General features: G+C 44.8%; 1 protein-coding gene across 1 annotated transcript in view; it reads left to right on the forward strand.

Moving 5' to 3' along the window:
* The first annotated feature begins 434 nt into the window (after positions 1 to 434).
* Positions 435 to 12572, forward strand: part of LOC119702084 (deubiquitinase DESI2-like) — an 85470-nt gene continuing 73332 nt past the window's right edge. The window contains exon 1 of the mRNA XM_038139562.1: positions 435 to 1935. Coding sequence (XP_037995490.1) covers positions 1897 to 1935 — 39 coding nt within the window. The 5' untranslated portion in view covers positions 435 to 1896. The remainder of the gene's footprint in view (positions 1936 to 12572) is intronic.

The following is a 12572-nucleotide window of genomic DNA, read 5'->3' on the forward strand; positions in this document are numbered from 1 at the left end:
GTTGGCACTTAGCTATGCAGGACATGCGCTTGCTTCCTTTTCCTACTACCTGCCTTCACTAGAAATTTTCCTGCACACCGTTTAACAAGTGTTTTACAAGGTTGCAGCTCTATGGTCTTGTTCTTCTGCTCCTGACAAAGGGAGGTGAGCCCTTCTCCGGACGGGATGGTTCCCATGTGGCTGAATACAGGGCTGAGGCATGCTGGGCTTTGCTGATGTAACAGGCTCCCTGCAATTTTCATTCAGATCTGGTTGGCTGTGAGCTGGAGAGAGCCTCAGATACGCCTCCACCTCAGATGAGGTCATCCCTGCTTTTTTTCTTTTTTTTTTTTTTTTTTTTTTCTTTTTTTTTTTTTTTTTTCCCTCCCGTTTCACAAATCTGTTGTGTATGAACGTTTAAGGTCAGAGTGCTGATTTCCACACCACTGCAAATCTCTGGGAGAAGGAATTCCCTTGTTTCTCTCCCAGCTGCACTCTTTCCCAGCACCATCACAGACTCTGCTCTCCCTTTAAAGAGAGAGGAGGAGCAAAAGGAAGATGAATTTACCGCAGTGCATTTTATAATTGATTCTCGCATCCAGCTCAGAGGGGAGTGTTTGCTGGCAAGACAGTGCAGAGCTTCACGGTCCTAACGCGACTGTAAACTAGCTCCAGGAAGAAACTCTAGACCCTGCTGCTGCCAGAAGTGAAACTACTCGCCCTGCCCAGTCGCTTGGTGTCTTCCCCCCTCCCACCGTGTGCCGTGCAGCGATGCATCCAGCCAGCAGGGGACGGGGTAGGTTCCCTCGGCTGTCAGTCAGTAGGAGCTGCCCGGTTCGGGACGAGCTGATCGCGAAATAAGGACTGGCCCTGCGGAGAGCAGAGTACAGAGAGCTGGAGTGTCCAGCCCTGGCCCTGTACCCTGCCTGGAAGCATCGTCTGCTCGGTATCTTCCTGCCCCCATCCCCAGCCGGTTAATCCCGCCTCATCTCCCGCGAAGAACTGCTTGCTAACTTCGGCGCCGACGCCAGGTCTGCCTGCACGTCCTGGGCAGGATGGGGGTCGCTGCATCCCCTCTCTGCCCCGGGGGCAGCCAGCCCCCTCCTCTTCCTCCCGCCGCCGAGCCCCGTGCTGGAGTCCCTTTGGCACAGCCTCTTCACCATGTCCTGCCAGCGGCGGAGAGCCCTCAACAGAGTGCCTGAGCCGGACCGGCCCCAGCACCGCGGACAGATCCCGGCTCTGGGCGGACCGGCCCCAGCACCGCGGACAGATCCCGGCTCTGGGCGGACCGGCCCCAGCACCGCGGACAGATCGCGGCTCTGGGCGGAACAGCCCCAGCACCACGGACAGATCCCGGGGTGCCTCCGGGCTCCGCCGGCGGGAGGGAGCTCGGGAGCTCGGCGCCCGCTCCAGCCCCGCTCCGTGCCTTGGTGCCCCGGGTTCCGGCGTACTGCTGGCAGCCCGCTGCGGTAGCGGCACTCAGCTCTGCCGAGAAATCTCCCCGCACGCATCGCCACCCACCTTGCTCACGGCGCCAGAAGAGGGCTTGTATTTGGGCTCAGAATCTGTCTTCTGTGGATCGGGATTTAAAGGCTCGGCCGGTGCCTGGTTACAGTGGTGTATGAGTTCTACGGACCCCGAGGTGCACTACAGAGTTAAAAAGGAACCTTGGATCTGTCACGGCGTGGAGGGCTAAAATAAACTCCATACAACCAGCAAACCCAATCCAGGCCTTCCTGCCTCCCTGAAACCAACTTTACACACACACACAACCGTGAGAATTCCCTCCTTCCTTCAGCGACCGTAGGATGAGGCATTTTCTTCTATCTGGCTCAGGGTAAAAGCGTACCCTGGGGGCAACAACACACATCTGGCAGGGGCTGAAAGGTTTTAATCCAGCCTCTACTGCAATCAACAATGGCAAATGAACCAGTGATTCTGAATGTTTATGACATGGTGAGTATGAAATAGTACTGACTGGGGGGCAGCGGGGCTGGGTAGGAGTTCATGCTTGGAGGGCAGGCACTGTACAAAGAGGAGCCGAGCACAGATCCCCAGAAAGGGAGGGGGAGGGAATCAGCCTCTTTTCCCTGGCCCAAACTCCTCATCCAAGCCTATCATCCTCTCGTGTTAGAGATGATGCTGACCCTTGCTTTTTTTTTTAGTCTTTAGCATATTCCTGCAGACTACAGGTATTGTGCCAGATTTTCTGCAGGATTTTTCAGAAGCAGCACTGGGTGAGGAGAGGACTTCTTAATTTCCAGTGCCCCAATTAAGGAACAATACGTGATCTCCTCTGTATGTGTTAGAGATAATTTTCCTTTAAATTTAAGTGAACAAGCATTGCCAGGCTGTGGGATTGGGGTCAGGGTTTCATCTAAGGATGAGAAACAGCTGGAGAGTTGCAGCAAGAACTTGATTTCTAATAATCTGGATCAATTCCTCATATGCATAAGATTATAGTTAATAATGTTCTCTGAAGGTTTGCAGCAACAAGAGTAAGAAAATGTCTGGTGAAGTTTTAGCACAGAAAAAGGGCATGGGCACATGCTGCTCAGCAATACTTCCTGAAAGTTCACAGGGTAGCAAGTGGTTTTCCTTGACCTCTTCTTGCAAGAGGGAATGTGAGTGGGTGTTTTCTGTGGTAGCAAATCAGAAGGTCCAGATTTTGGCACAAACCCCCAAAAAGAAGGCGGCTTGGCACAGCCTATTTGCTTGCTGGTATGACAGAAGCTTAGGAGAATCATGTTCACATGAGGAGTGTTTTGATGATTATGTATTTCACCTTTGTTTTTACCAGCTAATTATTTTTAAACCAACTATTTATTATTACCAACTAATGATTTTTAAAAAGTAATTTTCAGATCTTCCACAAATTTAATAAACCTTTCTGGGGAAAATATGGCCTTACAAGGTCTAGGTGCTGACTGAGCTCTAAATTTCCAGCTCCAGACCTTTAAGATTGCAGCATACGTTTGCCAGGCAGTGACAACTTTTACCAGGAAGCCCACAGAACAGTGTGGGTTTCCCTGCTGGGGAAATCCAGAGAACACACACCAAAGAGATTAGGAGTGGGTTGCTGTAAAAGTCAAATGTCTTTTTATCACAAGAATCAAGGGATCTTTTGTGAACTAAAGCAGGTGGGTTGTTTTCTGAGGGAAGAGTGAGTGGTAAAGGTTATTTAGGAGGACTGTATCTGCACTGGTGAGCAGTCCAAAGAGCACAAGTACAGTAGACTGAAACTGCCTCTTCCAGAGCTCCTATTGGTCAAATGGAGCAGGTTGGTGTCAAATCCTTCCCAAGACTTTGGTCTTGAGTGTTTATTGGTCAGTTGCTTAGTAGTCTGAACTGTGAACTCTCCAAAGAAGTTCTTCAACCAACAGGTTTGGTAACCCAAACAGGTGGTAGCTGGTGCCTGGTAACAGGGGACTCACAAATGCACATGCAAGAGTTTATCATTAATCCTTTGAGGAAAGTAAAGGAGTTGTGCTGTCCTTTTATAAAATCCACTGACTTCCTTGCAATTTTTTCAGTTTGTTCTGCAGCAGACTATGGCCTAAGCTTTCCTCTCTCAGCCTATGTTGATCCATCCCAAACCAGTGAATGTTTCACCACTGAGCTGAAGAGATCCCAATACTGGATGGACATGGTCTTTACCTTTTTTTGTTTGATTGATTGACACCAAAGATGAAGCCTTAAGTAATTAAGGCAGAAGGGCTTGCTGTTTGTGGTCACTGTGTTCTGAGATGGACACCCAGACACAGTGAACAGAATTGAGGTCACCAATTTCAGACTGAGTAGTTTTTGCTGCTTAGCAAACCATGGAAATCTTCATGTGTAAGTACTAACTCCATGGGTTAACCGGCCTGTACACAGAAACCAATCTATTTTCATGCAGCATCTGTTTGACGACCACTGAGTCACCTGTAGCTCAAGTCCTACTTTATGACTATTGCAGCTACATGCTTTTCCATTGCTGCTATGATTTTAACACCACGAAGCCTGGAATGTAGCCACGCAAAATCTGCACTTTGTTACACTGTGGTGGGGAATTGCGGGGGAACTGGGAAATGAGCACATTTGCTTGATGACTATGGCAAAACTAGCCTCAGTGGAAAAAAGTCAACAACAACAACAACAAGACAGCTGGGAACAACAATTAACTGGATGTGAAGTTCTGCTTTCCTGACAAAGAACATGACCCCCGTATGGCAACTGGAAGCACTTACACTGCAGGAAAACTTATCCCTAGGGCAGAACTTCAATTATGGGCTTTGTGCAGCTATGAAATACCCACTCTGTGTAGTCTTGTGTATTCAAAGATTATAGCCATTTATCCTTTTACCCATTGGATATGAAGCAGGTTTCTTTAGGAAAAAAAGTGCTGCTATTTAATGAGGTGTTTTGCACAAATTGCTGAAGCAGGTAGATATATTTGTAGGCTTGTTTTCTTCAGCATAAAATAATGGAGCAAAAATCACTGGGTATTCCCAGTGTTCTGAATATTGTCATCAAAAGCAACCTTTCTTCACCCTCAGCACACAGGGTGGTTATACCCTATCTCATGCAAAAGAGCTCGTACATACCTGGACACTTGCAAAACGGACAGGGCAGGTGGACTTTGCTGTTCAATAAGGACAATTTAAAGAGTAGATATGCAGGATACTGAACTCTGATTTAATGTGTAAGTGTGAACACAGAATTAAAACATGGATCATGGGTTTGGTCACTGATGACTCTCTTTGCCAGTCTGAATTCAGCTCTTGCATGGACTTAATCTAAGCCATCTGCTGATCAGAGACCTGCAAGAAAAAACTAGGTCTATAAAATCTGTGACAGAGTTTGCTCAGATTAGTCAGTTACCACTTTGCCTTCAGAGGGCAAATCAAATTTCCTTTCGTAACTTGCAGCTCTCTTCCCTCCAGTCTGCCTCAATAAGCTGTTTATCATGGAGCAGATCTTACTTTTAGACCACAGACACAGGGCTGACTTTTCTTAGTCAGGATATTATCCTGTTCTCTCATCACTTCAAGTTTTCATGGCTTACATTGGAATAGTTTATTTAGTCACTGTACATTAATAAATGTTGCCTACTTCAATCAGGCAGAAGAGTAACTGCAATTATTTCCTGGGTTTAAATCTTTAACAAGCTAAACGTATTCCCCTAAAAATATTTTGCTTGGCAGAGATTCAAGTTTGGGGGCTCTTGTATTTTCAGCTTATTGCATAGCACATTCGTGCTATTATATTAGAGGCAAAGATATTCATATCACTACTGTCCCTCTTTTGTTACAGCTGAAGTTATCCTGAATTTCCCCTGTCTTTGCAGTTCATAACATACAAAACTATTTTGATCTACTGGCATTTGGAGAATGAAAGCCCTGGTCAGCAGGGAGCCAGGGAGCAGTGATGTAGGGTCTGTTTGACTGAGAGGGGGGCTCTCTTACTCAGCCTTGTACCACAGTTATTCTATTGATTCCACTGACAATACTGTTATTCCCTCTGGAGAGGGAAATACCATTCAGGTCACTGTAGATGGACTGAAGAAAGGAAGATGTTTTGTGCCTCTGTTGGTACGTAAGGAGCCTTTGAGTCTATTACAGAAACAGCAAAAAGATTGCAAGCAAAGGACTTCCTTCTGTGGAGTGATTGTTTTAAAGCATTGACAAGCTCATGGAGCATGTCATTATCTCTCTGGAGGAAAGAATAAGTCTAGTTACTCAGAACTAGTGAATGAACATGTTTGTGCTTACTGTAGGTGAAAGTCTCAGATGCTCTTAGCTCACTTAGAAGAGTGAAAAATCCTAGTGCAGGTGGTGGCCCCATCTCTGCACTGCTTGTTAGTTGTTTGTGAGTTGCTGTGTGTGGAGAAGCACAGGATCACCTGACTCTATTTGGTATTCCAGAAAGTCACATGGAGAGTAAGGGGAATTGTTTGTCAAGTAAGTTGATAGCTGTGATGAACAGAAGGGTTGCTCTAAGTCAATAGTAGAACTTGTGGTCTTGAAAGATTAAGTAATGGACAGTCACTAGGATTTTTTTCCCCTCTTCCATATGTTGACCACACATTTATATTTTTGTATTTAACAAATAGAGAACAAAAAGCACAATATTACCTTTGGGAGATTTTAGTTACATTCTGGCAACTCCTTATATATATATGTATATTATATATATATATAAAATTAAATGCTTTGATTTTCCTTCAGATATTTGCGAGTCATCTGTGGTCAAAATTATTAGTCAAATCTGAATCATTTCAGTTCTCTAAAACACACCGTTCACTCAAAGGTTTGCTCTGCTCTTGGAAGGGTATGGCAGGTGTACCCTATTCTTATTTGTCTTGTGACCAGTCACAAAACTTGTAAGAATTCCCTCTTCCATGAATAAGAACTGCCTAGGAAAAATCTGGAGTGTTTTAATCTTCTTCATGGGCTTGTTGTGGAGGTAAGCGTAAAGAGTTTGCGCTTAACATTTTACTCTATCACTGACTCTTCATTTATCCAGATTCTTATTCATTCTTCTGTCCTCAAACTGTATCAAGCTCAGGGTACTGGATAACAAAGCAGAATGGTGAGCTAACAGGGGCCTGGAAATGGCTTCCCCACAGTGCTATAGCGTATCCCACAGGACTGCTAAATGCTCTTTTTTCTAGGAGTAGTCAGACACAGTGCTGTTCAAAGGTGGAAATGTGAGGGACCAGGCAGCCTTCAGGTGCTTGTTTTGTGCATTTTCCTGGAGCTTTGAGTTGGCCTTCTGTGCTGATTTTTTGTTGGGTTTGTTTGTTTGGTTGGACTGTGTTTAGGTTAATGAACTATGCATATGCTGCATAATAGGTTTAGGGTTCATAATTGCTCTTGTCATACTATGATACTTTCTGTTATGGGCCCAAAAACTCTCTGAGAAGACTCTTGGTTAAAGGTCAGAGAGCCTAAATAGACCACTGCTGGGAATGAGGGAGGAGAGCAGAAAAAGCTGCTCTCTCACTGGATAACAGCAGAGTCCTAAGCCCAAGATATGAGAGGTGTGTCCAGACTGCTTCAGTTTTCTTGGATACAACAATTCCCATTGCAAATGCTCTTGACTTTGGAAAAAAAAAGTGGTTTTTTTTTTTTTTTTTTTTTTTTTTTTTAAGGTATTGTGGAAAATTTGATTGCAGTACATTAGATGTTTCAAATCAGGATGACAGCCTGGCAGTCTGTGCAGGTGAGGAAAGCTAGGCTTTGTTTCTGCTTCTCTTTTCCTCCTAGACTGCATCAATTTCATTTGTGTGACAACAGGCTGACCTCAGGCCAGGTAGTAGAGTGGGATTGCTCCCTTGCCCTGCTTGAATGCAGGAGCAGAGGGACAAGAAAAGCAGTTTGGTGATGCTGATCATGTGTTGTGGTCAGTTCCTGCTTCCTGTGAGAAGATGATGAAATGTAACTAGACATCCCTCCCCTCTTGTGTCTTGGGAGAGAGGAAATCAATTGGAAGAAGAAAAAAAAAACAAAACTATTACACTGAGTTGCAACTGAGTCCTTTCCTTCAAGAAGAAGGAATCCTAACATGTCATCTGATTTAAATAAATTAAGGAGAAAAAGAGGAAATGGCACGGCCCAAGTTAATAAGTCCAGCAATGAAGTGTGCCCATTTATGTATAGTAAGGGAGTTGTTGTCTTAGCAACAGCCTGGAGATGTGTTATCCATCAGGGGAGCAGTCTGTTTCGATGTTGTCAGGGTGACAAGCCGGCTACCTGTCCGTGTTACTGCAGATCTTCTCCAGCACTGCAGCCCTGTCACTGGCTCCTGTATGCTTCTGCATGAGATGACTAAAGAGCTGCCTCTTGACTGCACGCAGGGCGTTGCTCTCTCCAGCCCCGGCGTTTATCCCATCAGCAAGCTCACTGAGCCAGTGCTCTGTTGCCCACTGGACTGACTTGAACTGACTCATCCAGGGCAACATGGGAGTTGGCACTTCTGCTAGTCCTGCTTGCCTTAGGAAAACTGCTCCACAACTTGCTCTCCTTTACACCAGCAAATGTAAGAAACCTGAGGAGAACCTAGGAAAGCTAAAGATAGTTTTAAAAAATGTGTGAACTCTGCTTCTGGAGCAAAAGCCTCATGGATCCTGTCATTAGCCCACAGTTCCCACATCAGTGCTCTTGAGTTGGTTCCTGCAGGTGACAGTATGACTTGGTGTCTCTAAAGCACTCATTTCAAGGCAGTCTGAACCCTTGTGGGGTCAGGAGACTCCTGTGCAGGATTTTAGGTGTAAGCCTAGGGACTTAAAGTAAGGTCAGCCCTAACTCAGAGATAGGGAAGAGCCAGAGTTACTTTTGCTGTTACTGGAAGCTGTTCTTTAACCCTGTCTACAGGCAAAGTCCCGATCCCCTGGCCTGGCTCTGAGCAGCTCTGAGAGAAGTGATTGCTTCCTCTTGAAACCATATGGAAGTTGGTTTCCAGTGATTCTTCTCTGGTGCTTTTTGGGCTTTCCCCTTGCAGAAAGTCAGATTCCTTTTAGAACATGACACTTCTGTCAGCAAGATTTAGCTTCTGGCTCACTAAGCTGTCAAGGTTCCTAATTTTACTTGGCTATTCCTTAAAACAAACAAATAAGCCCCCAAACCAAACAAACCCTTCTTACTATTGATGAGAGCTGATGTGTTGACACTACTGGGGACTCTCATTCTCCTGACTAATACATTTATGCTAGCAGTAGGAAAGCAGACCCTTCTGGCTCTTGTACCTCATCCCTGGTGTACAGGTTGAGCTGCTCTGCTGTCATGGCTCACCTGGTCATCCAGCTTCCTAGTCAGGCAGCCCACAGGGACTAAGTCATACATGCAGTGGGAGCTTCTCTAGGGGAGAGCTGAGCATTAGTGAACTACTAAGTTGGAACAGCTGTCAGATCCATTTCCAAGTGTGGTGATCGGCAGGTATGCATTTGTGCATTAGTGCAATGAACTGAATTTAAATGGGTGTCTTAGGGCTGAAAGCGATGTTAGTGACCTGAGCTGCCCTTATTCTAATTCTCTGTTTGTTTCAGTCCCTCTTGTTCCTGTCATTATGCCAAGATGACGTAGCTGGAGCTGGGGAGGGAGGCAGAGACCAATCAGTTAAAAAAAAAAAGTCTATATTTCTGCTGGGGAAGAAAAACCCCAAAATTCTCAAGTCTAATGACTGTTTCTCTAACAAGGGGACTCAAACTGTTAGGAAAGAAAAAAAAAATAAATTTGCTACTGTTCTAGGCAAACACTGTATGTTTTTGAGTATGAAGGATCCAGAGCAGAGAAAGCTCCTCGCTTCAGAGCTTTACCTGTCAGCATGTGAATCTGTGAGACTTCTCATCTCAGAGGAAACTATGAGGCTGCATCCTAAGATTGGAAAATTGTTTTAATTGGTAATTTAATTTTTAAACAATTAATCTTTAAATGTCTGGAAAAGCAACGATAAAGCAAGAAGAAAATCTGAGAGAAATAAATGGTCTCTGATAGGTGGGAATGCTGATCTACAGAAGCAAGTGTCTGATGCTAGAAATACTGAAAGCATTTCAGCCTGTTTAGCGCCTTCATTGTGTGTGTCAACATATGAGCTGAATGCCATGTGACTCCCGATAGATCCACATCTCTGGGAAAGGGAGGACTGGCACAGTGTGAGCTCTGTTGATTATGTGGTTTGCTGAACCTTCAACCTTGGATCTGTTACTTTGCTTTCCATATGGTCATACTTAAACCCACAAGGAACTATCAACCCCTTTGCTGTTCTCTTCAATATCTGCTAGAGAGTGACTTATACTGGACCTGATGCAAGAAAATAAGCCTCCTAGATGCTGATTGCTGTCTCGGGGTTTAGAGTGTACGAGGAGCCCAATGTAGCCTTCCAGAGTAAATTACAGGCTTTGTCATAAGTTAGCTTTCCCTAGGTACACAGTGTTCTCCTAGACATCTGTTCTTGGCTCATCTGTGTGTCTTGCTCTGTTTGGGATTACTTGGAGCTGATGAATTTATAATTGCCCTGTATTTGTCATCTCCCCCAGCTCTGGACTAGCCTGGTGACTGTGAGAAGTGACAGAAAGAGAGGAGCAATATTAACCATAGGATTAGTCTGATAAGTCATTACCTCTGCCATGAACCTCTACTTTTGCGCAGCACCTGGGGCAAGAGCCTCAGCTATCTGCTCTAGTTCCATAAGAAGAGGCCCAGGTTGGGGGTATTTTCAGGCAGGGCTTGGTTGCTTTCTTAGCAAACCACTTAGCTAGAAAACAAAAGGCTCTACCTAGCGAAGCATCAATATAAAAGGACAATTTAGGATATTTGGCTGACCTCTGGATTTCTCTCAGGAAAGGTTGAGGTATTCTCCCTCATTGATCCTTTTTCATAGCTATCAATTTCGAAGAGATGTCTTGACTATTTCAGGGCATTTGAGATGACATGACACACCCAGAGGTTCTGTCATGAGCGCTGCTTTTGTGCTGGGGCATTAACAGTATGAGTTCTGCATTTGGCTTCTACCATTTAGTGTGCTGATGCATCTGGGGTGACAGAGACCAGGTTAAAATCCCTGGGGGTGTCAAATACAACTGCCTCTTCACACAGCTCTGCCAGAGAAGTAGACAGCAGGAAACTCTGGATTTGCTTGTTCTGGGTCTCTTATGTGAAAATATTTCAAACAAAGTATTGTTTGAAATGCTCACTTAGCAGAAGAGTGCATATTTCCAGAGAATCCTAACTGTTCCAGGAGGTTTGTCCAGGCTGGAGCCAAGCTATAGTGCTACTCACACTTGTTGTCCCACTGTATTTTATATGAAAGGAATCTATTCCCTACTTTAAACAATTCTAAAACTGCTTCACCACAAAGGAATGAGAAAGCTGGACTCCAGATACACTATGATAGGTCAGCCAGGCTACTTCTCTCTGAGGTAGATGGAGAGTCAAATTCCTTCTGCCAGGCTGAGGTGGTTAGAAAGTTGGTTTGTACCCTCCTGGACAAGTGTCTGGGCTCCTGGTTATTAGGTACAAGCAGAAAGCACTTGCTCCTTCTGGGAATTAGGAGGTCAACCTTGCTTTTCCCTCATTGTACTGGTTTGTTTTCAATCAGGGCATTTTTAGACAGATGTCAGGCTTTGTTGTGCTGAGAGGATCTTTTCTGTCCTTTCTTCCTTACCTATCTACCAAGCCTGCAGATTCAGTTACTTGTGGAGTAACTTTTTTTCTGAGTCTGTCCCAGCACTAAGAATTCAAGGGCTATTATACCTTTAGAGCAGCAACCCTGTGATGGAGACATTGTGGAAAGGGGGGAAGGCAGTGCTGAAGGTTTCCAAATGTATGGAGGCCAGAGCTAAAAGCGCATGTCCCAGGCTGAAATCCACCCACCATCTGTCTCCAGCTCTAACATTCATTGTTCTTGATTGCAGTATCATTTGCTGTACTTTTATTCACTCTAATTTTTATGGCTGCTCGTTATCCCAGACAGCTGGCTATCTTCTCTTTGGCAGTTCTTTGGATGTGGAATAGACCTATTTTCTGTTGCTGGAGCACTGTGCCTTGTGTGCTGGCTGCTGCAGGAATACTGGGCATTGAGGAACAGGTTGTGCTGAATTGAAACAGAATGGATGAATTCCAGTGTAAGCCAAGAAGAAACGGGCAAATTAAATGGGCCCAGTGCAAGCTCAGGTGTTCTTGGGACCAGAAGAAAGGAAATACTATAAATCCTTTTTTTCCCCCCTTGTGTGTCTCATAAACAAGAGCTATGACTTCTGCTGAGCAAAAGCCTCTGGAAGGATGAAAAATGCAAACCACATGGATCCCTAAAAATTTCAGTTGTTTTTATTGTCTAGGTCAAATTCTGTCTCCTCCCCTGGGCAGAGTGCTGCTGGCAGGAGGTATTCTATATCATGGTAGCTGGAGGCCTTGGCAAACAGGCAGGACACCCCTGGGGGGCAAGGGAGGACAGACAGGAGCTCATGCCAGCCCTGTGTGTATTCGATTGGTTATACATCCCCCTGACTGCTGAGCATGTGCTCTTCTGTCCCTTTTACTCAGGCAGAGCTAATAGGAAGGAACATGTCATCAGAGAGCTGAATTGGGAGGTAAAAAAGAATGGGCATGGGGAGGAAGAGACTCCTTACACATCTGATTTTCAGTTTTTAACTGCACAGGATCATCTAAAACTTTTTCAATACTCTTCGAAGTGCCCTCTACTCTTGAGAGAAAGGCAAGGAAGCAGGAAGCAAGCTGGAGTAAAGGTGATATTCTACAGCTCACACATCCATCTGTGGCTTTTCAAGTGCTGTTTGTAATATGGCATGTTACTGAAATGCTTCAAGGATTCCCTTTGTAATGTGTAATTACTCTCAGATATGCAGTTCAGTGCCTATTGCAGCTGCTGTTCTGACTAATTTTAATGTGGTTAAAGCCATTCATGGATCAAAGAAATTTATGCAGATGAAATTTTATAGCTAGTGTAAAGAACAATTTAATAGTCTCTAACACATCAGATATTAAAAAATCCTGTACTTGGTGCCTCTGAACTTGGATTTTACCTCTCATACCCAGAGGACTTTGAAGCATATTTCTAACTGTCTGTTACCACTCCTGAGATTTCAGAGGTGT

The sequence above is a fragment of the Motacilla alba genome, chromosome 5, assembly GCF_015832195.1.
Source record: "Motacilla alba alba isolate MOTALB_02 chromosome 5, Motacilla_alba_V1.0_pri, whole genome shotgun sequence".
Classification (NCBI taxonomy): domain Eukaryota; kingdom Metazoa; phylum Chordata; class Aves; order Passeriformes; family Motacillidae; genus Motacilla; species Motacilla alba.